Genomic DNA, 26,539 nt, shown 5'->3' with positions numbered 1-26,539 from the left:
ACAGTGAGTTCCAGGCCAGCTGGGGCTACAGAGAGATCCTGTCTCAAAAAGACCAAAAAAAACAAACAAACAAAAAAAACCCACAAAACAAAACAAAAAACAAATACTAAAACTGAACCTGCATGTGTTAAGCTTGTGCTTCCTAATCCTAACATCCTAGCATCACAGAAATATTCCATTTGTATAGTACCCAGAGTACATGGCTGAGCCTGCTCATGAGGGCTCAGGTTAGTCAAAGAGAGAATTATATGATTATCCTAAGTGTAAGCCTGTACTGTGCCCCTGAGCATAGGTGGGGAAGCACTGCAGAGCCTATTGAAGTAAAATATCCTAAAAGCATTAGCCTCTCATGGCTGAGGAGATGGCTTAGGGGATAAGAATGCTTTCTGGGGGCTGGAGAGATGGTTCAGGGGTTAAGAGCATTGAATATACTTGCAGAGGACCCAGGTCCAGTTCCCAGCATCCACATGGCAACTAACAGTGTGTAACTCCAGGTCCAGGGAGTCTAGTGCCCTCTTCTGACCTCTACAGGCATTGTACAACATGGGTGCACTTATATACATGCAGGCAACACATTCATACACATAAAATTTTAAAAAAATAAATAAATAAAAATAAATGCCAGGCATGGTGGCACATACCTTTAGTCCCAGTGCTCGGGAGGCAGAGGCAGGCGGATCTCTGTGAGTTCAAGGCCAGTCTGGTCTACATAGTGAGTTCCAGGCCAGCTGGGGCTACAGGGAAACCCTGTCTCAAAAAGACCAAAAAAAAAATTACTTTCTGTGCAAGTGAAAAAAGAAAAAATAGCCGGGCGTGGTGACGCATGCCTTTAATCCCAGCACTTAGGAGGCAGAGGCAGGTGGATCTTTGAGTTTGAGGCCAGACTGGTATACATAGTGAGTTCTAGGACAGCTGGGGCTACAAGTAGACCCTGTCTCAGAAAGACAAAAAAAGCAAAAAAGAAAAGCATCTTAAAAATTAAGGTATTAGGCTGAGTGTGGTGGCATATACCTTTAGTCCCAGCATTCAGGAGGCAGAGGCAGGCAGATCTCTGTGAGTTCGAGGCCAGTCTGGTCTATATAGTGAGTTATAGGTCAGCTAGGGCTACAGGGAGACCTTGTCTTAAAAAGACCAAAAAATTAAATAAAAATTAAAAATTAAGGTATTAAAGAGCTAAAGAGCTAGACATGGTGGTGCATGCTTATATTCCCAGCACTTGGGAGGTGGAAAATGGATCTAGAGTTAAGATCAAGGTTATCCTGTCCACATCCCCACAGCTGAACTTGGCTGAAAAAAATCACCTATGTCCACTCATTAACACCATTTTTTAAAAAATATTTTATTTATTATTTTTATTTTATGTGTGTGCATGTATTGCCTGCATGTAGGTAAATGCACCCGTGTCATGCGATGCCTGCAGAGGCCAGAAGAGGCTGTCAGATCCCCTAGAACTGGAGTTATAGACAGTTGTTAGCTGCCATGTGGGTGCTGGGATTTGAACCTGGGTCTTCTGCAAGAACAGTGTTCTTAACCACTGAGCCGTCTCTCCAGCCCCTCATTAACACCATTTTGAGTGGATGTGGACACCTCCTTTCTACAACTGGCAAGATTGCTTCTGTAATATACCCTCTGAACTGTCCTCCAGCCCCTCACCCCAGCCTTTGAAACCAAAGAAGAACCTCAGGTCCAAAAACAACAAGAAGCAGAAACCCCAAGACAAGAACTGCTGTCTTCTTCTTTGTTCCCTTTCACGGCCAAACTTTTCAAGAATTCCCTCTACAGGGACAACTCAATGTTTAAGAAAACAACATTCCACAATGGGCCCTCCTCAGTTATCTTACCCACGAACACAGGTTTCCTCCAGCTGCTTATCCATCGTCCTATCCCTGATGTCCAGAGGCTGTCCAGTAAAGATGGAATACTCTGCGCCTGGTATCAGCCACTTCCGCCAGCTCACATCTGAGGTTGCTAGTGTACTGAAGGGATAAGACAAGATGTCCTGAGGAATCATAAGATCTGCACTTCAGTTTAGACTGCATTTTATGTCAGAACAACCTGCTTCCAGATAGTATTTACTTATTTGCACAGTAACTTAAAACCACATATAACAATCTGTTCTTTATATAAATAAATTCTATTTTAAGGGTTTAAGATTCAACTAAACTTTTGAATATTCACAGCTCTCCACAGTCTCCTAGCTATATCCTAGCATACTCCGTCCCCTTCTCTTCACACTAGCTCAGGGTAAGATGAAGCAGGCTGCCTTATTTTCTAGAAACACTGTGCACTATCCAGTACAGCAGTCACAAATCACATGCTACTACCAAACACCTGAGAAGTGGCTAAAGAGACTCAAACCCCATTCAAAATTGTCAATTTTAATCAATTTCTACAGTTACCTGTGGCTATCAGCACAACTGTAGCAGGCAGCACAGTTCTAGACTATCATTTCATCAATATTTGACTAAAAACTCTGTATGGCCATTGAGATGGTTCAACAGGTAAAGGTACTTGCTACTAAACCCGATACTTGGGGACCCACATGGTGGAAGGGGAGAACTGATTCCTCCGAGTTGTCCTCTGACCTCCTTACTCACACTGTGGCATATATGTGCATGCATGTGTATGTTTGCACCCATACAACACACACAAAATAATGTAAGAGGTCAAGCTGGGTGTGGTGGCACACGCCTTTAATCCTACTACTGGGGAGGCAGAGGAAAATGGATCTCTGTGAATTCAAGGCCAGCCTGGTCTACATAGTGAGTTCCAGGCCAGCTAAGGCTACAGGGAGACCCTGTCTCAAAAAGAAAATAAAAATAAATAAATGTAAGACAGTAATAAAAACCCTGCTAATCTGAGGTTCACACCATCACATCAACCTCTGCCCTTCACTAGACTTTGAATGTATCTCATTTTATGCCTGCTGTTGCCATCACATGAGGCAACTTCAGAAGCCATCCTTGTCCTCTATATCCAGTGACTTGAATCTCTCCTCAGTTACCCACCTCTGGGATGCAGCTAGACTCTTGTCATCACCAGAGATCACAGCCCCTAAGGACACCACCAGCCTCTTGGCCTAGCTCCACCCCAGCCAATAGCTGGCAAGCGCTTGGTCCCTTTCTGTTCACCAACTAGTCCCAGCTTTGCTAGTTCTGCAGCACACAGTTGCCACCATAACCACTCATGATCCTGACTCCTTCCCCTCTTGCCTCCTACCACATCTGACTTGCAGCAAAACCCCAAGCCTGGTTGGTTACAATGACCCTACTTCCTGCCCACACTCCCACAGCTGAGCTTTGCTTGACAAGTCATCCAATTGCACACTCATCAACCCCATCTTGACAGCACCACCTTCCTACAATCAGTAAGCTCCACTGTGTAAATAATTGACTTGCACCTTCTCCACTTTCAATCCCTTATCCTAGCCTTCAGTCAGGGAATCTCAGGTCCAATTCCAGAGAAAGCAAAACCCTAAGAGAAGAGCTCCTGTCTCCCTCTCTGCTCCTTTCACTGTCAAACTGTGAAGATTTCTTTCTACATTTTCACTTGAACTTCCAGTCACTCATTTTCTTAAAAAATTTAAAAAGCTGAGTGTGGTGGCCAGGTGTGGTGGCCCACTGGATAACCCATCACTCGGGAGGCAGAGGCAGGCGGATCTCTGTGAGTTCAAGGCCAGCCTGGTCTACACAGCGAGTTCCAGGACAGCTGGGGCTACAGAGAGACCCTGTTTCAAAAAGACCAAAAAAAAATTTTTTTTTATGTGCTGGGAACTGAATCCAGGGTTTTATGCATTGCTAAACAGGCACTCTGCCACTGAACAATGTTCCAGCTCCCTTTTCCTCAATCTTTAAATATTTCAAACATTCTTAGAAATTTATGACGAATACTACAACAAGCACCCACCTATCTACTCTCAGTTTTTAACAGATGCTAAGATCTTGGGTATATTTGTTTTAATTGTAAGACATAAAATTATATGCATATGTATAGTTGTATTTGTTAAATAAGGGCATAATACACACCCTTCTTTTTTATTCAACATTATGGTCATGATTTATTCACGCTCACATGCAGAGCTGTCAGTCATTTACCCATAGTGATGGTGGTGGATGCTGTTTCAACAATGGTAAAATTAACATGTGTAAGAATTAACCCAGGTAAATATCTTAAAAAGAACTGTTACCTTCTGGGTGTACTTATCACCTTCAGTCTTTCTGGCAACTATCAAATCACTCTCTAGACAAGTTGTGTCCATTTCCAGTCAGTCATTGGTATAAGATCCTTTCTTCATTTCTTTGCCAGACTTTGGAAATTGTTTTGCCTATCTGATTGCATGTAGAAACGGTATCTACTGTTTTAATTAGCACTTTCCTGATTATTTAGGAGAATGAGCATCTTTTCATAGCCATTTAAAGTTTTTTTTTGGTGAAGCTTCATATCCCTTTACCATTTTTCTGTGAAGAAAAATGTCTTTTTTTTATTGAGTTGTGAAAAGTTCTTTAGCATTCCAAGTTTCTCATCCTGTTTTTCCCTGTTCTCTTGAAAAACATAAATTAGGAGCTGATAAGACAGCTCAGTGGGTAAAAGTGCTTACTACCAAGCCTGAGACCTGAGCATGATCCCTAGGACCCACATGGTGGATGGGAAGATGAGACTCCCTAAAGTTGTCCTCTGGCCTCCACACATGCACTGTGGCAAACGTGCCCATGAACACACATGCACATGCACACATGTACACACATACACACTAAATACAAAAAATATTCAAACATGCCCATACACACAGGCAGTACTCAATGCACTGACCATCCAGCACTATAGATCTTCATTCTTCATTACATACCCTTTACATTTTCACTACAAATACAACTATAGCATCAGTGAGCCTCTTTAATATTATAGTTCCCTATCAAAAGTTCAAAGTATACTCAATTTATACTCAGCATTCCCCCATAGGATTTTAAACTTTCAAAAGATATATAGAACTATTGTACATGCTGAAGTTGATAGAAACAGTTTCCTATCTGGGGCTCAGGAAGATGTAGTTCAGTTGTACACCACTTATCCAGCATTTCCAGACTCTGGATCTCATCACTAGCACTTTTTTAAAAAATTTAAGTTAGTTTTTAAAATTACATTATGGGCTACAGAGCTAGCTCAGCGGTTAAGAGCACTGCCTGCTCTTGCAGAAGCCCCGGTTCAAGTCCCAGCACCCATCTGGTGGCTAATAACCACCTGTAACTCCAGTTCCAGGGGATCTGACCCCTCTTCTGACCTCCTCAGGCATTATACAACATGGGTACACTTACATACATGCAGGTAGTACATTCATATACATAAAGTATTTTAAAATTACATTATTTATAATAGAAATGGTTATGACTTACCTGGAAAGAATGTCAGCATGACTTAATATAGATTTAAGAGAATTCATATGATTTTATACTGTGGAGTGATCACTGACATGTAAGGACTCTAACTCTATTTGCCAAATAAATTTATGTTTGTGAATTTTCTTTTAAAAAATTACTTCATTACTGGGGCTGGAGAGATGGTTCAGCAGGTAAGAGCACTGGCTGCTTTTGCAGAGGACCCAGGTTGGATTCCCACCACCCCAAACCATCCATAACTCCAGTTCCAGGGGAATTTGAAGTCCTCTTCTGATCTCCACTGGCACTGCACATCATGGGTGCACTTATACACATTCAGATAATATATTTACACACACAAAAATTAAAAATAATAAATAATTTATTACTTTGTTACTTTATTTATCTTGGTGGAAGGTGCACATATGTCACAGAGTGCTTGTAGAAGACAACCTGCAGGAGTTGGTTCTCTCCTTCCACCACGTGAGTCCAGGATCAAACTGGGGTTGTCAGGCTTGACAGGAAGGGTCTTTACCTGCTGAGCTATCTCTCCAGCCCCAATCACCAGCACTTTGAAAAGAAGGTATTCTATTTCTTCCTCACTTAGTTCTTGTTATCTATCATATTCTCAAAATTAATCCATGGTGACCATCTAAACGAGGGGTTAGCAATATTTTTTCTTTTTTTGAGGGTATAGAGGAAAACAGGGTCTCACTATGTAGCCCTAGCTGGCTTGGAACTCTCTATGTAAACCATGTTGGCCTCAAACTCACAGAGATTTTCCTGCCTTTGCCTGGAATTAAAGGTGTGTGCCACCACGCTCAACAATGTTTTTTTCTATAAAGGGCAAAAGAATAATTTAGTCAGACAGTCTCTACTGCCAACTACTCAATTTTGTTATTGTCATGTAAGAGCATCCAAACAATATGTAAATTAATAAACTCGCTTCTGTTCCAAATTTTTATTTTTATTTTTTTGTCTTTTTGAGACAGGGTCTCCCTGTAGCCCCAGCTGACCTGAACTCACTATGTAGATTCACACTCACACACCAGTATACACACACACACACACACACACACACACACACTATACATACATATAGATAGATATAATTTTTTAGATTTTTTTTTTTCTTTTTGAGACAGGGTCTCCCTGTAGCCCCACCTGGCCTGGAACTTACTATGTAGCCCAGGCTGGCCTTGAACTCACAGAGATCCGCCTGCCTCTGCCTCCCAAGTGCTGGGATTAAAGGCATGTGCCACCATATCCAGCTTACATTTATTTTTATTTTATGTGTATGAGTGTTTTGCCTGAATGTATGCAAGTATACTTGTGTCATTCAATGCCTGCAGAGGCCAGAAGACGGCATTGGATCCCTTGGAACTGGAGTTAGAGACAGTTGTTAGCCACCATGTGGGTGTTGGCAAGAACAGCCAGTGCTCTTAATCACTGAGTCAATGCTCCCTACAGCAATTATGTATATGTGTGGATGTTTATGTAGGGATATGTACACAAGTGCAACTGCCCTTGGAGGTCAGAAGAGGGTGTCAGATCCCCTAGAACTAGAGTTAAAGGTGGTGAACCGCCTGACATGGGTGTTATGAACTGAAATTAGGTCCTCTGCAAGAGTAGACTGCTATATGATGGCTGAGCCATCTCTCTAGTCCTGCAATTTTTTTATGTATATGTGTGAATATGTGTGTCACTGTTCATGTGTATGCATTCACATGGATGCCAAAGAATAACCTCAAGTGTCATCCTCAGGAAGTCCATTTACCTCCTTATGAAAGGGTCTTTCAGTGGCCTGGAGTTCACCATTTAGGCTAGACTGACTGGCCAGTGAGCCCCAGGGATCCTCCTGTCTGCAGTTTCCCAGTGCTGGGGTTACAAGCATGTACCACCACACCTGGCATTTCTTTTTCTTTCTTTTTTTTTTTTTTTTTTTTTTTTTTTTTTTTTTTTGTCTCTTTTTTGAGACAGGGTGTCCCTATAGCACCAGCTGTCCTGGAACTCACTATGTAGACCAGGCTGAACTCACAAAGATCCACCTGCCTCTGCCTCCCAAGTGCTGGGACTAAAGGCGTGCCCCACTATACCCAGCTCACACCTGGCATTTTATGTAGCTTCAGGGGATGGAATTCATACCCTCACACTTGCAAGACAAGTGCTTTACTGACTGAACCACACACCTCAGTCTTCCCCAAACATTTTAAAAGGTAGCAACCATTCCTCAGTCATACATGTTACAAAAACTGATGGTGCAGGCTGGCTTTGGACTGAAGACTGCAGCCTGCCAAGCCTGCCCTATTTCACACTCTGCCACCCTGTGTTAGGCCCTGAATAAGTACATCACAGCACATGGATTCCCAGCTGCTAGACAGGTAGATTGTTTCTAGTCACTCTTCAGAACCCTTCAAACAGGCATCTACTTCTCTTACTATCACACCATTCTCTATGGCGGCAGCCTCCAGCTTGTAACTTTAACAGCCCTTTTCAGTCCTCCTCGTACCTGATCCCTTAACAGCACTCAATAACCCTGATTTGCTCAGTTTCTCTCTTAGTTTCATAGTAACACTCTCACAGGTTCCTTTGCCAATTCCTCTACCCAACATCGAAACAGGGTGACCTGAGCTTTGTCTCTGGAATTCATGTAAAGGTAGAAAAAGAGAACTGAATGTGTTCACAAAGTTGTCCTCTGAGCCAGGTGTGGTGGTGCACGCCTTTAGTCTCAGCAGAGGCAGGTGGATCTGTGAGTTCTAGGACAGCTGGGCTACAGGGAGACTCTGTCTCAAAAAGACCAAGAAAAAAAAATGGATTATTTATTTTTATGTGTATAAGTGTTTTGGCTGCCATGTAAATGCATCATATGCATGCAGTTCCTGTGGAGGCCAGAAGAGGACTCATATTCCCAAAACTGGAGTTAACAGAGAATTGTAAGCTGCCAGTGATGTGGGGAACAGAACCCAGGTCCTCTGCAAGAGTGGCCAGTGCTCTTAACCACTGAGCCATCTCTCCAGGCCCTTTGAAAGGGTATTGTTTGTTTAATTTTTTCTTTTTTTATGGTTTTTTTTTTTTTTTGAGACAGAGTCTCCTTGCAGCCCCAGCTGGCCTGGAACTACCTATGTAGACCAGGCAGGCATTTGAACTCACAGAGATCCACCTGCCTCTGCCTCCCAAGTGCTGGGACTACAGGCGTGCACCACCACACCCAGCTTGTTTAATTTTTTCAAAACAATGTATTTTAGAATTATAGCACACAGTGAAAATAGTAAATTTCTGTTTTCAAAGTCCTGGAATGTTATTCTTTGAGGTCCAGGGTCAATAAATCAGTATTCCCAAGAATTTCCTGGAATTTCACATTTCAAAATAATGATTATTTTAAACATACTTCAAATAATCTTTAAGCATGTGATAAAGACAGTATGGTGCTGGCATAAAAAACAGACAGGTAGACCAACAGAACAAAACAGAGAGCCTGAAAATAAACTGACAAAGCTACGCCCTTGACATAGGAGGTAAAAACATACATTGAAAAAAGGTATATTCAACAAATGGTGCTGGCAAAACTGGATATTCATTCATATCTTTCACCTGTACAAAAATCAATTTGAAATGGATCAAAGATCTTAACTTAAAACCTGAAACACTGAAACTTCTAGACAAAAACATAGGGAACACCCTTCAAGACATTGAGGTAAGCAAAAACTTTCTGAACAGAACATCAACAGCACAGGAATTAGCCTCAAGTATCAACACTACATGATGAAAATCTGACCTAGAACACCAGAAGAAAAAGAAAAAAGGTAGGGGTAAGAGGGCTAATGAATTGAATAAACAGTTTCAAAAAAGGAAACACAAATGACCAATAACTATTTTTTTAAAAAGCAATCGTGTTTTAATTATGGAGTAAAAATGTCTAATACAGTTAAGTGTGGCTTAGAAAAATTAAGATTCGGGGCTGGAGAGATGGCTCAGGGGTTAAGAACACTGGTTGTTCTTGCAGAAGACCCAGCTGGATTTCTGTAAGCTTGTGGCCAACAACTATAAGCTACAAAGTGAATACAGGGCCAACCAGGTCTACAAAGTACGACTGTCTCAAAAACAAACAAACAACAATGACAAAAAGATAATATTCTAAGATTATAGCAAAGTTAATTCTTAACTAAAAAAAGAAAAATTAAAACAGGAAAAACACAGTTTAAAACAGATTCATCCTCAAACGTCTTTGCATTAACAAAATAATAAAAAGTCTAGGATTTTAGTGAAAAAAAAACTTTAAAAATATTCTCTATCCCAGTGTCCTTGTTTTTACAGATAATAAAATGGAGCCCCAGTCCTTTTGCAGCCACAGCTGGAGAGGCAATCATCAAAATGATGTTCAATCCCTTTGTGACTTATGACTGAAGCAAGACCCATAAAAGGCATTTCAACACCTTTTATGGACCCAATGCCTGTGGATTCAGGGGAAGATTTTGTTTCTCTTTCTAAAGAGCTAAGACAGAAGTACAATGTTCAATCCATGCCCATCTGAAAGAATGACAGAGTTCAGGTTGTGTGAGGGCAATAGAAAGGTCAGCAGATAGGCAAAGTAGCTCAGTTCACAAGAAAGAATGTCATCCACATTGAACAGGGACAGTGAGAAAGGCTAAATGGTATTCACTCCAGCAAGAGGATTTTCACCAAGTTAAAAACTGGACAAAGCCCATAAAAAGACCCTAGCATGGTAAGCCAAATCTTTATTTATTTATTTATTTATTTTTATTTTATATGTGTGTTTTGCTTGTATGTATGTATGTATGTATGTATGTATGTATGTATATATGTATGCATGCATGTTAAGTGTGCCATGTGAATGCCCACAGAGATCAGAAGATGGCATCAGGTTCCTAGGAACTAGAGTTTGAACAGTTGTTAGCCACCATGTGGGTGCTGGGAAGTGAACCCGGGGTCCTCTGCAAGAACAGCCAGTGCTCTTAACCACTGAGTCATCTCTTCAGCCCCAGAAAGCCAAATCTTAGCAAGTAGGAAAATATAAGAAGCACTTGAAGAGATGCAGGAATAGAATCATCTCATATACTTAAAAGAAAAAAGGAAGTTAAAAAAAATAAAGTGATCTGCTTATGGTCACACAGATGGGCAGAATCAAAAACAGAATACATGTCAAATTTCCTTATCCCCAACTTGACTCTGCTATTCCTTCAGCCTGGCAAATGCTTCTTTGTAAGAATACCAATAATATCCAGTAATTACTATTTTAACACACATCCAAGATCTACAGGGATATTTACCCCCAATTTTCTGTGTGAGTGTAGTACCTGCATGTATGTAAGTGCACCCATGTCATGCAATACCCATGGAGGTCAGAGAGAGTGTCAGACTCCCCTGGAACTGGAGTTACGGACAGTTGTTAGCTGCCATGTGGGTGCTTGGAATTAAACCTGAATCCTCTGCAAGAGCAGCCAGTGCGTTAAACTACTGAGCCATCTCTCCAGCCCCAAGATGACCTCTTTTAATAAAGGTGTGAGCCTACCTCTAGTAGCCATTCAGACATTAAATGAAATAACTTACTTGGCTTGGGAAGGCCTCACAGGAGCATTAGCATTGTGATGAAGACTCAACATATTTTCATGCTCTACTTGCTTCACTTGAACTTCGAGTTTTGAGATCGTCCTAATTCAGAAGCAAGAAGGTAAATGAAGCAACAAACTTAAAAGACAGCTTAGCTACAAGTTCTTTAACTGTCTTGCCTTAGAAAACCAGTGAGAGACTTTAGTGTCTAGAAGCCTTTTCATAGTAAAATGCCACTATTAAACTTTGAAAAGCTAAAAAAAATCTGGGAAAATAAACAGAAAAACAAATATATTAGACTCTACAAAATACCATTTCATATGCTATAAAGAAAAAGAGGAACAAGTGGACAACTATCAAGCATACAAGATATAAATTTAAAAATACTATCTAAGGCCGGGTGTGGTGGCACACGCTTTTAATCCAACATTAGGAGGCAGAGGCAGGAGGATCTCTGTGAGTTCAAGGCCAGCCTGGTCTACACAATGAGTTCCAGGACAGATGGGGCTACAGGAAGACCCTACAATGTATGTGCATTTGTGCATGCAAAGTATAATAGGTAAAAATTGGGGCTGGAGAGATGGCTTAGCAGTTAAGAGAACTGGCTGTTCTTGCAGAGGACCCAGGTTTGAATCCCAGTACCCACATGGCAGCTAACAACTGTCCGTAACTCCAGTTCCAGGGGATCCGACAGCCTCTTCTGTCTTCCGCGTGCATTGCACAACATGGGTGCACTTACCTACATGCAGGCAATATAAACATACACATAAAATAAATAAAATATTTTTTAAAATAAAAAAAAATAGGTAAAAGTTTCACAAAAGAAGCAGCAAACTTAACTTTCAAAAACAGAGCTATTAAAATAACTACCTGCTGGGCATGGTAGTGCAGGTCTTTAGTTTAAACCAGAACTTGGGAAGAAGACACAGGTGAATCTCTTTGAGATTGAAGACAACTTGGTCTACATAGTTTTAGGTCTGCCAGGGAGGGCCACATATTGAGAGACCCTGTCTCCAAAAACAAACAACAAAAAGCAAAGCCTTCCTAATTAAAAAAAAAAATAATGTATTTTATGATTTTTATGTGCATATTTTATTATTTTTATGTTTTGCTTGCATGTATATAAGTATACCACATGCATGCAATGCCCTGAAGAGGCCAGAAGAGGGTGTCGGATCCCCTGGAACTGGAGTTATGGATGGTTGTTAACCACCATGTAGGTACTGGCAATCGAACTCAGGTCCTCTGGAAGAACAGCAAGCTTTCTTAACTTCTGAGTCTTCCCTCCATTCCCCCATCACAGGCATTTTGTTTTGTTTTTTGTTTTTTGTAACAGGGTCTCCCTGTAGCCCCAGCTGGCCTGGGACTTACTATATACACCAGGCTGGCCTCCGTCTCACAGAGATCCACCTACCTCTGACTCCCAAGTGATAGGATTAAACGATTGTGCCACCACACCTGGCTGCCTTCCTAATTTTTAAAGGAGGTAAAAGCAAAACTATCCCAAAGAACTCTCAGCCTAGAGACAATCAGCAGTCCATCTCATTTTTGTCATGTTCGGAACAAAAGCCTCTTAAAGTTTCTCAGCAACCAATAAGTACTCTGGCCAATGGTTTCCAACCTAGCCTGGCCTCCTCTCTTTTTTAAGGACAATTTGTGTGTGTGTGTGTGTGTGTGTGTATGTGTGTGTGTGTCCCCAAGCACGTGCATGCCACTATGGGTATGTGGAAGCCAGAGAATAACTCTAGGTATTGGTTCTCTCCTGCTACCTTGTGGAATCTGGGGATCAAACCAAGTCATCAGGCTTGTACACAAGTGCCTCTACTTGCTGAGCCATCTCATCTACCCCTATTTCTTTTCTTTTAAACTCTGTGTATAGGGGACATCAAGATGGCTCAGAGGATGAAAGCAATTGCCACCAGGTTTGAGGAAGAACAGCTTTAACAAGGCTGGTGCATCCTCCAATGTGATAAAGAATGAATGAATCTGGCAGATGAGAAATTAAGGCACTCTTCTATTCTCTGTATAAATCCCTCAGACTGCAGTAAATTTCTAAATATTTCATCCAAATACAAATATAAAATATACACTTGAAGGCCAATTTAAATACTTCCTTTTTTAAAGATTTTTTTTATTTATTATTTTTATTTTATGTATATGAGTGTATTGCCTGCATATATGTGAGTGCACCCGTGTTGTGCAATGCCTCAGAAGAGGGCTTCGGATTCCCCTGGAACTGGAGTTAAGGACGGTTCGTAGCCGCCATGTGGGTGCTGGGAATCGAACCCGTGTCCTCTGCAAGAGCAGTCTGTGCTCTTAACCGCTGAGCCATCTCTCTAGCCCCAAAGATTTATTTTTTCAAAAGTGAAATATTATATTTATTAGAACTTTTTTTTTTTTGGTCTTTTTGAGACAGGGTCTCCCTATAGCCCCAGCTGTCCTGGAACTCACTATGTAGACCAGGCTGGCCTTGAACTCACAGATATCCGCCTGCCTCTGCCTCCTGAGTGCTGGGATTAAAGGCGTGCGCCACCATGCCCGGCTATTTATTAGAATTTTATTCCCAAGGAATAAGTAATAGAAAAATATGGAAGTCTTCACAAATTTGCCCAGGGGCCATGCTAATCTTCTCTGTATTGTTCCAAGTTTAGTATATGTGCTGCCGAAGTGAGCACATAAGATTTTATTTTTAATTACATGCACATGTGTGTCTGTGTGTGGATATGTGCATGTTAGTATAAGTGCCCTCAGAGACCAGAAAAAGAAGTCAGATTCTCTGGAGCTGAAGTTATAAGCAGCTGTGAGCTGCCCAGCATGGTGGTAGGAACCAAACCCAGGTCCTCTATAAAAGCAGCCAGTGCTCCTAACTGCAGAGAGCCTTCTCTCTAGCCCCAAATTTAGATATTTCTAATTGTAATATGAACCCATTTATGACTAATGCTATCTAGGTAAGCAAATCAGATCATTAATACAGTCTCCAAACCAAGTCTTTAAGAAAATGGGTGGGGCTGGAGAGATGGCTTACCAGTTAAGAGCACTGGTTGCTCTTGCAGATAATTGGGGTTTGGTTCACAGCACCAAACATAGTGGCTAACAACCATACTTAACTCCAGTTCCAGAGGATCTGATGCCTTCCTCTGGCCTCTTCAGACACTGCATGCACATGGTACACATATATATATGCAGGCAAAACACTCATATGTGTAAAGTAAAATAAAAATACAAAAAAAAAGGAAGTAGGTAATCACAAACTTGGTAAGAATTCCATTTTCTTCTGAAGCACAAAAACAATTCAGTGGCTAGGCATGGTAGCACTTGCCTTTAATCCTAGCATGCAGGAGGCAGAGACAGTGGCAGGTGGAGCTCTGTGAGATGAGGCCAGCATGGTGGTTAAGAACCATCCATGACTCCAATTCCAGGGGATCCAATGCCCTTTTCTGACCTCTTCAGACATTACATGACACAGGTACACTTACATAATGTGCAGGTAAAACACTCATACACATAAAATAAAAATATAAGTCTTTTTTTTGAAATGTAAAAAAAAATTTCCTTGGCTAAAATCTAATGTATTTCCATGTCAGAAGATTGGGGTAAGACTAGCTCTTAAACTTCCTGAAAGTCTTCAAGAAAGGATTTCTTTTCCTCACTCTCAATACCAAACACAAAAGAATAATTAGAGGCATGCCTTATTAATAAGACATTTTACCTTTTCAACTCAGAAATCTGAGTGTGTGCATCAAGCAATTTGTTCTCAGCTGTATTCAGTGTATCCTATGGGGAGGGGAGGAAAATTTACATAACTGAAAATAAGCATTTAGATGTATCTTTTACTTTAAAATGCAAAATACAAAAATAATGTGAGGTAAATCAGCTAGCTGTAAATTATACCAACACTCAGCAAGTGTGGCATCAACCTTAGAATCTATACAGGAATTCAAGGGAGAGCAAAGACAGCATAGGCACAAGCCTATACCAGTAACTCTGTGTAATAGATACGGCCTAGTGTTTGCTTAACTAGAAGCAATCCCACATAGGATAGATAGATTTTAGCCACAAACTTGACTGAAAGCTTGGTAGAATGGTACAACAAAGACCTTCAATGACATTTCAGACATTGTGATTTATTCATGAACCCACAGAGTCTCAGCTACAGCTACACAGGACTTTTCACTACCTGTAAAAATCCATAATCTTCCACTTAATACAACAGAATTGTTAGACCCTCTGCTGTGGGATTTCACTATAGTCTCTAAGCAGAGGTTTAGTTAGTAACTCAGACACAATGGATAAATTCTTACAACTCTACAAAGAAACTAATGCTTTGAAAATTAAAACTTTATACTCACAAAGCATTAATTATTTGAATCTATACAGTACACAATTCTTCTATACAATTTCATCTCAACTCATATTAAATGCAATAGCCATTCAATAATATTGGTTAAATTTAAAGAATCTAACAAATCTATGAGTTAAGTAGGGTAAATATTTGAAAATAAAGATATCAAGACAGAACGGATAGATGCATAGTCTAGTTTAAATAGCTATAGGATGGAGGAAGGGGAAGAAAGAGGAAGGCCCACACCTTTTAACTCCCAGGCCAGTCCTTTTGTCCTTACATGAAACCAGAACAGAAGCCATCACCTTTACCTTTACTCGTCCATGCTCTTTTCCAAGGGATTCATACTCTCCTAAGAGCTACAAAGAAAAACAAACAACTGTATCACAAAATTAGACAGTGTAACACCAATGAAGGGACAGTTGCTAGAACAACAGGATTCTTGAAAAATACCAATGTCATTAAAGAAAGGGCAATACAGAATGGGTGATTTTTGAAAAAGAAATATTTTTGGAAGCTTTTTAAGTCTGAAGTTATTTCAAAAGCCAAATAAAATAATATCAATATATGCCCTGAATGTAAAGCTAAAATTAAGGCCAGGTGTGGTGGCACACGCCTTTAATCCCAGCACTCCAGAGGCAGAGGGAGGTGGATCCCTGTGATTTCAAGGCCAGCCTGGTCTACAGAGTGAGTTCCAAGTTCCAGGGCAGCTGGGGCTACAGGGGGACCCTGTCTCAAAAAGACCCCCCCCAAAAAAGATAAAATTAATTTTACTATTTTTAAAAAATTGTTAGAATATTATATTCCCCTACATTTCTTCTCTAAAGTACAATGTCAAAAGTCTAACATTATCTTATTTTAAAATACATATGCATGGAAATAGTGGTGTAGCCCTGTAATCCCAGCATTCAGGAGTATGAGTCAGGAAGACAGCAAATTTGAGGCCTTGTAAAAGCTCAAGATGAGGATGGAATACATTGCTATGACAGAAAGTATGGAAATGCTTAAAAAAAAAAAAAAACCCAAAAAAACAAAAAAAAACAGAAACATGAGGCTGGAGAGATGGCCCAGCAGGCTACTCTTGCAGAGGACCTGGGTTCAGTTCCTTGCACCCACATGGCAGCTAACAACCATCCTTAACTCCAGTTCCAGGGCATCTGACACCCTCTGCTGACCCCCTCAGACACTGCGTGGCACAGGTTCAATTACCAACATGCAGGCAATACAGTCATACACATAAAATTTTAAAAATAATAAAATATTTTTTAAAATAACAGAAACAAGTCTAAAAGGGCAGGGGAGTTCTAGGCCCTGCCACATCCCATGCAGCTAGGTGACTGGCTAAACCAGTTCAGATTTAGGGATACTAGGCTTGACTGGAAGCAAGGATAAAATATATCATGTGGAAAATAGAGGGCTTAGGGTAAAGTTCCTGTCTGGAGCTTCCTATTTTCCCCTCCCCACTCTTGGATCCTGGGCACCAGGGTCCAAGCCTAGCCAGGTAACTTCCAGACAGGTAACTGCCAGGTAAGTCATTAAGACCGACTTGCCCAAGACAAAAGATGTACAGAAATCAAGATCGTACTGCAACCCTCATCCCCACAATGAAACATCCATGCCCTACAAAGCTGTCCACCATTCAGTCAGCCTCCAAAGGCTACAAAGCAACTCTCTCTTTTTTTAAAAATTTATGTGTACCCATGTGTCTGTCTGTTTGCATGCCACACCATGCAGGTGTCCACCAAGGCCAAAAGAGACCATCGATCCCCTGAAGCTGGTGGTTCTGAGAGATGGCTTAGGGATTAAGAGAACAAGAGCATGCTGCTCTTAGTTCCCAGCAAAGCTACCTTCTAATTAGTTTTCAACAGATCAGTCTTGATAATGAGCCCTGCCATATAAAAAAAGGTCTAAGAGCTGGGCGTGGTGGCATGAGTTTAGTCCCAGCACTGGGGAGGTAGGTAGATCTCTGTTCGAGGCCAGCCTGGTCTACATAGTGAATTCCAGGCCAGCTGGGGTTACAGGGAAACCCTGTCTCGAAAAGACCAAAAACAAAGCTCTAACATTAAAATAATAAAAAGTAAGAAGGAAATGGAAGAAATAGAGGGCAGTGCTGGAAATAAAAGTAAATTTTAAAAATGAAGCCGGGTGTGGTGGCTCACCCCTTTAATCCCAGCACTTGGGAGGCAGATGCAGGTGGATCTCTGTTGAGTTCAAGGCCAGCCTGGTCTACATAGTGAGTTCCAGGCCAGCTGGGGTTACAGGAGAACATGTCTCAAAAAAAAGACCAAAAATTAAAAATAAAAAAATTAAAATTAAAATGATGGCTATGTGAAATTATTAGAATAGGGACCAAGGATGTCAGCAGAGCCACAGCCTTCAGAGGGTTTTTTAAAAAAAACAACTAAACTTTTCTGATTAAAAGATTATAAATATTTACTTTCAGAAATGTGAACCATTTAAAGAAGTAGAAATAAGAAAATAAAAAAATCCTACAATCCCACAAACAAAGGATGAAAATAGTTATTTTGGTGCCAAAAAAAAAAAGATGGCATCTCTAATGAGATAAAAGATATATCTATGAAACAAAAATATATTCAAAACACAGTAAAAAATAAGCGGGAAAAATAAAAAATAAAACTTTAAACAAAAAATTAAAAAAGAAAGTTGAAGAAAGCTCTTTTAAAAAGCAAAGTAGAGAGGTAGGCAAATCTTTGTGAGTTCCAGGCCAGCCTGGTCTACATAACGAGTTCCGAGCCAGTTGGGGTTACAGGGAGACCCTGCGTCAAATAAACAAAACAAACAAAACAAAAAAAACACAACACAAGCCTCTTAAAAAGCAAAGCAAGGGACTGGAGAAATGGCTCAGTGGTTAAGAACACTGACTGTTCTTGCAGAAGACCCTGGTTCAAATCCCAGCACCCACATGACAGCTAACAACTGTCCATAACTCCAGTTATAGAGGATCTGACGTCCTCTTCTGTCTTCCACAGGCATTGTACAACACAGGTGCACTTACATGCAGGCAATACACACATACACCTAAATTAAAAATAATAAATAAAATATTTTTAAAAAAAGCAAAGCAAGCTGGGTATGGTGGCACACGCCTTTAATCCCAGCACTCGGGAGGCAGAGGCAGAGACAGGTGGATCTCTGTGAGTTCAAGGCCAGCCTGGTCTACATAGCAAGATTCAGGCCAGTTGGGGCTACAGGGAGACCTTGTCTCAAAAAAAAATCCAAAAAGTAAAAAAACAAAAATAAAAAGGAAAAGGAAAGAAGGGGCTGGACAGATGGCTCAGAAGTTAAGAACACTGGCTGCTCTTGAAGAGGACCTGAGTTCAATTCCCAGCACCCACATGGCAACTAAAAACCATCCGTAACTCCAGTTCCAGAGGATCCAACGCCCTCTTCTGGCCTCTGTGAGCACTGCATGACACAGGTGCACTTACATACATGCAAGCATAACATCCATACATATAAAATAAAAATAATAAATTTTTTTAAAAAGCAAAGCAGCAGTGTCACAGGCCTTTAATTATAGCACTCAGAAGGCAGAGGCAGGCAGATCTCTGTAAGTTCAAGGTCAGCCTACATAGGGACTTCTAGGCCAGCCAGAGGTATATAATGTCTCAAAGAGAAAGAAAGGAAGAGAAATGAAAAGAAAAAGAAAAAAAAAAACAGAGCAAAATGCCAAGCTAAAATAATAGAAAAATGTTTTAAAATTAAAGGTTCAGTCTGAAATCCAACATCTAATAGGAATTCCAAAGAATAAGAAAAAAAAAAAAAAAAACTAGCAAATTCCCCCAGTGAATAGTCTCTTGGGTACCCTGCAAAATAATGAAGAAAGCACCAAACTGCATCATTTCAGATTATGTAAGATGCTCAAAGTCTCCAGAAGGAGAGTAAAAACAGGTGGCAAATACCAAGTAACCATAGCAACACCATCCTATACAACAGCATTGCTAGAAGGCAGAGGTCAGAGACAGTGACCAAACCGATTACGGCAGCTAGCTAAAGCACCCAGAATTACTTAAGTAATTACTTAAATAATTCTGTCTCTAACTCCAGGTCCAGGGGATTCGATGCCCTCTTCTGATCTCTGTGGGTACTGCACAACAGGGGTGCACTTATATGTATACAGGGAAAATACTCATACACATAAAATAAAAATAAGCTGAAAGAAAGAAAGAGAGAGAGAGAGAAAGAAAGAAAGAAAGAAAGAAAGAAAGAAAGAAAGAAAAGAAGAGAAAAGAAAACCAAAGAAAAGAAAAGAACAGGACAACCTACCTGCCTTAGGGAACCAGCAAGATGGCTCAGCAAGAAAGGTCACTTGTTGCCAAGCCTGACAACCTGAACTCAATTCGAAGGACCCACGTGGTAGCAGGAGGGAACCAACCCCAAAAAAGTTGTCCTCTGACCTCTACACATGAGCCATGGCAACACACACACACACACACACAATGAATGAATAAATATTTTTAAAAATGTATCAGTGTATGAATCCTAATTTTAAGTGAAATTAAGTCAATACAGAAAATTCAAACCTGGGTGGGCAAAATGGCTCAGAGTGTAGAAGAACTTGCTGTGCAAACCTGATGACCTGAGTTCAATCCTTAGAACCCACAGTGGAAGAAAAGAACCAACTTCCTACAAGTTGTCCTTTAAACTCCATAAGCATGTGGTGGTACATGTGTATATCATATTCATGCATGGGTATACACACACTAAAGTTAAAAAAATATATTCAAACTGGCTCTAAAAAAGTTGAGGATAATGCTCACTTCGACAGCATATATACTAAAATTGGAACGATACAGAGATGATTAGCATGGCCCCTGCACAAGGATGACAAATTTGTGAAGCGTTCCATATTCTTGCTAAACTTCTGCTCAAATTGTCAAAAAAAAAAAAAAGTTGAGTATACAACTCAGTTGGCAGAGTGCTTCCATAGTATATACAAGGTCCTAGATTCCTCCCCCATCACCAGGGAGAGGAAAAAAAAAAAAAAAAGCCAGACATGAGTAACATCTATAACCTCAGCACTCAAGAGACTGAGGCAGAAGTATTTTGCTGGTTAGCTTTTGCCAATTTGACACAAACTAGAGATAACTGGGAAAAGGGAACCTCAACTGAGGAATTTCCTCCATCAAATAGGCCTGTGGCCATGTCTGAGTCATTTTCTTGATTGCTAATTGATGTAGGAGGGCCCAGCCTGTGGACAGGAGGGCCTAGCTTATATAAGAAAGATAGCTGAGCAGACCAGGGGAAATAAGGCAGTAAGCAGTGTTCCTCCATGGCTTCTGCTTCAGTTCCTGCCTTGAGTTCCTGGCCTGGCTTACCTTGATGATGTGACTGGGACATGTAAGCCAAATAACCATTTCTGCCCCAAGATGCCTATGGTCATGGTATTTATCACAATAATAGAAAGCAAACTAAGACAAGGATCATGAGGTCAAGAGCTACACAGCAAGACCCTTTCTCCAAAAAGACCTGCTTTAAATCTGGCTTATAGCATTTTGCCCTGAAAAACATAGACATTATGAAAGCTCAAAAACTGACATGCAACTAAGCGTGGTGGTGCACACCTATAATCCCAGTACATAGGAGGCAGCGACAGCAGGCAAATCTCTGTGAGATAAGGCCAGTCTGGTCAAGTTCCAAACTAGCTAGGGCTGCAAGATCTTGTCTAAAAATAAAGTTGACCTGTTGAGCCTGGGGACCAGGAAAATGGATCAGTGTGTAAAAGTTGTCAAGCCTAACAAGCTGAGTTTGAGATCCCTGGGATTCACAAGGTAGAAGTAGAGAAATGACTCTCTCAAGTTGTCTACTGACCTCCACATGTATGTCATGGACCATAGGTGCCCGCCCCCTACATGTATACAAAATAAATTTTAATTTAAAAAGATAAAACTGGGGCTGGAGAGATGGCTCAGAGGTTAAGAACACTGACTGTTCTTGCAGAAGACCCGGGTTCGAATCCCAGCACCCACATGGCAGCTAACAACTGTCTGTAACTCCAGTTCCAGGGGATGTGACAGCCTCTTCTGTCTTCTGTGAGCACTGCATGGCATAGGTGCACTTACCTACATGCAGACAATATACGCATACACATAAAATAAAAATAATAAATAAAATATTTTAAAAAAAAAAGATAAAACAATGCAAAAATGACACAAAATTGCATGGGAAAACAAGAACACATTCATAAACAGAGTAAATTAAATAATGCAATTGATTTAGTCAACTTTATGAAAATTCACTTTTAATCTTTGATGAAAATTTTTAACAATTGTGTAAACTGTTAAATGGATACCAGTAGTAAAAACAATCTAAAAATGAAATTATCAAAACAAAAAAAAGTGACCTGCTAGCGACAGCAAAGTGTGGGAGTACAATCATCCTTCTAAAGCTCTTGACTTTCTGTTGTAAGTTGAGAGTGATTGCTTCCACCAGGAGGGTTCCTGGAGCCACAGCAATTACCTCAGACCAAAATGTACCTAGAAAAAGTCAATGCAGTCAGGCACGGCAGCACACGCCTTTAATTCCAGCACTCAGGAGGCAGAGGCAAGTGAGTTCCAATCAGCTGAGGCTACTTAAGACCCTGTCTCTCAAAAAACATAAAACAAAAAACAAAACAAAAGTCATTGCAGCTTCAAAGAGTACAATAGCTAAATAAGTTACTTTTGACCAGCTATAGTTTGAATGTGAAATACTGCAAGAAATGAATCACTAGGGGCAGGCCTTGAGGTTTTATAGCCTGGCTGTGCTTCCTGTACATTCTCTGTGTGGATGCAATGTGACCAGTCAGCCTCCTGCTCCAGCCACCATGCCTTCCCTGCCTGCTGCCACATCTTCTCCACCATGATGGACACTATCCCTTTGGAACTGTAAACCAAAGTAAACCCTTTCTCCCTTGTTACTGTTTTTAAAAAGACTTATTTTTAGCTGGGCGTGGTGGTGCACACCTTTAGTCCCAGCAGCCTTAAGTCCTCTCTGTGAGTTCAAGGCCAGCCTGGTCTACATAGTGAGTTCCAGGACAGCTGGAGACCCCGTCTCAAAAAGACAACAACAACAACAACAAAAAAGGTTTATTTTATGTGTGTGTGTGTCTGCTTGTATATATGTGCACCATATGCATGCCTGAGGCCTATAGAGGCCAGATGACAGCACTGGATTCCCCCAGAAGTGGAGTTATGGGTGGTTGTTAGCTGCCATGTGGGTGCTGAGAACCAAAGTCAGGTCTTCTGCAAGAGCAGCCAGTGCTCTTAACTGCTAGGTCATCTCTCTAGCCCCTTAAATTTAAGCTTTTGTCAGGGTATTTTACCACAGCAACAGAAAGTAAGTAGGATACCACCATTTACTTAAGATCTTGGTTTTTGTTACTTACATCTTGAAACATTTTATTTTCTTGTTTCAGTCTAGCTTCTTTATCATCTGAGAGTTTGTATGCATTTTCAAATGCTTCTTCCAAATCTTGCAGTTGAGATTTTAGTCGAATGATAGTATTATCTTTTTCTTTATTGCTCATTCTCATTTCCTTGATTTGTTCCTGCAAAAGTCTGGAGGCACTGCTGGCTGCACTGAATCGTTCTCTCAAATCATTCTATAAAGTAAACACAAAGATAAATCATTTTAAGTAAAAAAGATGTCTCAATATTAGATAATAAATTATGGATCTTAATAACAAAAAAATGCTTCTCACGTGTAAATATTCATTCAACAATTATTTCTAGAATATCTAACAGGTGGGCAATAGGATGCCCCAAATCTAAGATTAAAGTTGGGCATAATGCCATATACCTGTTGTCTTTATGTACTTGGAAGGCTCAAGTGGGAGGACTGCTTGAGACTATGAGCTAAGACTATTGTTCTAGTTACCTTTAACTGTCAACTTGACACTGTCTAGAGTCCCCTGAGAAGAGTCTCAATTGAGGGAGCCCAGGTCAGACTGGCCTATGGGGATGTCTGTGGAAGACCGTCTTCTTAACTGATGTAAGAGGGCTCAGCCCATTGTGGGCAGAACCATTCCCTATGCAGGTGGTCCTGGACTGTATAAGATAGTTGCCTAAGCACAGGTCTGCAAGTGAGCAAGCAAGCAGAGTTCCTCCATGATTTCTGCTTCAACTTCCTGCTTGAGTTCCTACCCTGACTTCTCTCATGACAGACTATAGCCTGTAAACTGAAATAAACTTCTTTCCTCCCCTAAGTTGCTTTTTGCCAGAGTGTTTTATCACGGCAACAGGAAGGAAACCAGAACAGAAATTGGAACCAGGAATGGAGTGTTACTATGATAGACCTGACCATGTGCTTTGGATTGTTTTTGTGAGAGGAACCTGGAAATGTTTGGACCTTTCCGCTGAAAAGTCATTGAATGCTATGGGCAAAGCTTACTGGGCTATTCTTGTAAGTGAACCAGCAAGCAGCATTCCTCTATGATTTCTGCTTCAAGTTCCTACTTGAATTTCTGTACTGACTTCCTTCAGTGATGGACTATAACCTGTAAGCCAAAATAAATCTCTTCCTCCCTTAAGTTGCTTTTGGTCAGTCTTTTATCACAGTAACAGAAATAAAATTATAACAATCACTCTGGGCACTACAGCAAGACCCAATTTCAAAACAATTTTTTTAATTAACAAGACATAATAATCTCTAATATCATAGAGTTTACTAAAGGTTAGGAAGAGACAAAGATAACTAAAACAAAGCATCAACATGCTGATGGTGTGGCTCAGTAATAAAGTGTTAGCCTCTCTAAAGAGAACCTGGATTCCACCCCCAGTACAAGGAAGAAAAAGCATTAAAGACAGGGACAATATGTAGAACAAAACAGGTATTTTCTATCAAAATTTTGCTCGTAAGGTAACATATAAAAGAATTAAAGTTGTTAATGCATAAAGAGAAAAGGTAATATACAAGTTTATACACTCTCTGTTATATATCCAGGAAAATTAAAATATATGTGCCCAGGTAGGTATGGTGTAGCACATGCCTTTAATCCCAGTGCTTATGAGGCCAAAGTAGGGGGATCTCTGAAAGACTGAGACTAGCCTGGTCTACATAGTGAGTCCCAGGACAGTTAGGGCTACATTGTAAGACCCTGTCTCAAAAAACAAGAACAAAACAAACAACAACTACATACACACACACACACACACACACACACACACACACACTTTATGTATGCACATAAAGTCCTGCACATAGAGCTGGGACCACAGCTCTGTCAGTGGTAGAGTGTATGCCTGCCAAGCTTGAATGCCTAAAACCTTGGATTAGCATTTAATCTCCAGCACTAAAAAAAGGGGAAAGGGAAAAATAAAAACAAAAAAACCACTTCACTTACAAACACTCATTGTATAAACTGAGGTTGAAAATTCTACAAAGCTAAATGTGGAAAGTGAGAATGTTACAGATCCAGAGTCAAATTATCTTGGGCTATTTTCAGTCCATTTGAAGGTCACTCATTGCTCACCCACCTTGTTTGACCTAGCAACTTTATGATTATTAAAACTTTTTTTTTTAAATCCAGGTCTTTTATTTTTCTTGTACATTAAGCCATGAACTCATGGGGAATGGGCTCTAACAGCTTGGGCTCCAGCAGCTCAAGCTCCTTTAAGTTAGTTCTCACAAAGTGTACTTCTCTAGGTGGGGTAGGCTGGTGCTTCAACAGAACCCAGGTTCCTTTCTCTTTGGCTTCCTTTTTTTTCTAGTCATTTTCCTTCACGAATTTTAGGAAGCTGTCCCAGCTCTTAGAGTGCTTAATATGCTCAATACACACATTAATTCTCTTAGAGAGAATCTTGCCCTTAACTTGCTTACAATAATGCCAACAGCATGCTGAGTGACACTGTAGACTCTCCCAGTTTTGCCATGGTAACATTTATGGGGCATTCCTTTGTGAACAGTACCCACTGCCTTAATGTCTACAATATCACCCTTCTTGCAGATTCACATATATGTGGCCAAAGGAACAATTCCTTGTAGCCCCAGCTGTCCTGGAACTCACTATGTAGACCAGGCTGGCCTCGAACTCACAGAGATCCACGTGCCTCTGCCTCCCAAATGCTGGGATTAAAGGCGTGTGCCACCATGTCTGGCTTTAGTCCATGTTCTCTAAAAGGCCAAAGAACATATAGCAGGTGCCTCTCTTCTTTCCCTTTGTGTTTGTCATTTTGGTGAGTCACTGGAAGATGGCTACTCTGGCAGAAAGGTGATTATCAAAACTTTTAAAATGTAGCCTTGGCAGATCACTAGCTTCCTCCAATGCAAAAGCTAAGAATGTCATCAGATAGCATCTGAAATCCACAACAGCGTTTTCCCTACCTTGCTATAACCTGTTTACCTGTGGTTTCCATCAATGTATTTGGTAAATGCCTCAATTTATGACTTTCTTTGCTCTGTAACTAATAAAATCATGCAAACATTTCCATAGTGGAACCTGTCTTTGAGGGCAGCCTGAATCCATGTTTCTAGGCCATGGTCACTCACATTTGGCTCAAGAATAAACTCTTAGAATTCCCTTTGATGTGAGAGATGTGCTTTGTGTTGAAAATTGGAATATCATTAACATTTGACATAAAGTCAAAGGTGCAAACAACTTAAGCATCCATCACTTGATAAATGGATAAACAAGATAATGCAATGGAATATTAACCAGCCATAAAAAGGCATGAAGTAAACAGAGTAAGGTGGTACATGCCTCTAATCCCAGCACCTGGGACACAGAGGCAGGAAGATCTTGAATTCAAAGCCACCTTGGACGATATAGAGAATTCAAAGACAGCTTGGGCTATGTAACAAAACTTGGTCTCTCAAAACAAAACTAAAAAGGAATGAAGTACTGATAAATGTTACAAAATGGATAAACCTTGGAAACAGCCTTAGGAATAGGGCACAGACAAACAGTCACAGAGTCTACAATTCATTTATAGCAATGTCCAGAAGAGAAAAATCCATACAGGCAGAAAGCACTCATCATTGCCAGGATCTAGGAAGGTTTGGTGGGTGACAACTAAGGGATGTGGAATTCCAGTGGGGGTGTGCTAGGGGCGGAGGGGGAGTGTGAGGGGTGTGGTATGTGGTGGTGGGCGGGGGGTACTTGCCTATCCATTTGCATGTGAAGGCCAGAGGTCCAAGTCAGGAGTCCTACACTATTACTCTCCATCTTTTTTTTTTTTTTTTTTTTTTTTTAAAAAAAAAAAAAAAAAAAAAAAAAAAAAGAGGACGATAAATCTTTCACTGTGATATATCAAAATAA

The 26,539-nt window shown here is 40.6% G+C and overlaps 1 protein-coding gene, 1 non-coding gene and 2 pseudogenes across 4 annotated transcripts in view; 1 reads left to right on the top strand and 3 right to left on the bottom strand.

Annotated features, from left to right (window-relative positions):
• Window positions 1–26,539, bottom strand: part of Mphosph9 (M-phase phosphoprotein 9) — a 90,939-nt gene that overhangs the window by 15,278 nt on the left and 49,122 nt on the right. For all 3 annotated transcript variants that reach the window (XM_029566538.1, XM_029566540.1, XM_029566539.1), the window contains 5 exons: window positions 22,670–22,885; window positions 15,594–15,641; window positions 14,650–14,714; window positions 10,941–11,042; window positions 1,842–1,976 (listed from right to left, as the gene is read on the bottom strand). In XM_029566538.1, coding sequence (XP_029422398.1) covers window positions 1,842–1,976; window positions 10,941–11,042; window positions 14,650–14,714; window positions 15,594–15,641; window positions 22,670–22,885 — 566 coding nt within the window. The remainder of the gene's footprint in view (window positions 1–1,841; window positions 1,977–10,940; window positions 11,043–14,649; window positions 14,715–15,593; window positions 15,642–22,669; window positions 22,886–26,539) is intronic.
• Window positions 13,522–13,615, bottom strand: LOC115071404 (annotated as a pseudogene).
• On the top strand, window positions 20,056–20,158 carry LOC115071401. The gene has a single exon (XR_003850488.1). It is a non-coding gene; the product is annotated as a U6 spliceosomal RNA (small nuclear RNA).
• Window positions 24,833–25,453, bottom strand: LOC108491143 (annotated as a pseudogene).

This window comes from Nannospalax galili, unplaced genomic scaffold (assembly GCF_000622305.1).
Source record: "Nannospalax galili isolate Female #2095 unplaced genomic scaffold, S.galili_v1.0 scaffold218, whole genome shotgun sequence".
Classification (NCBI taxonomy): Eukaryota; Metazoa; Chordata; class Mammalia; order Rodentia; family Spalacidae; genus Nannospalax; species Nannospalax galili.
Note: the sequence above shows the minus strand (reverse complement) of the source record. Positions and strands in the feature narration are given on the sequence as shown.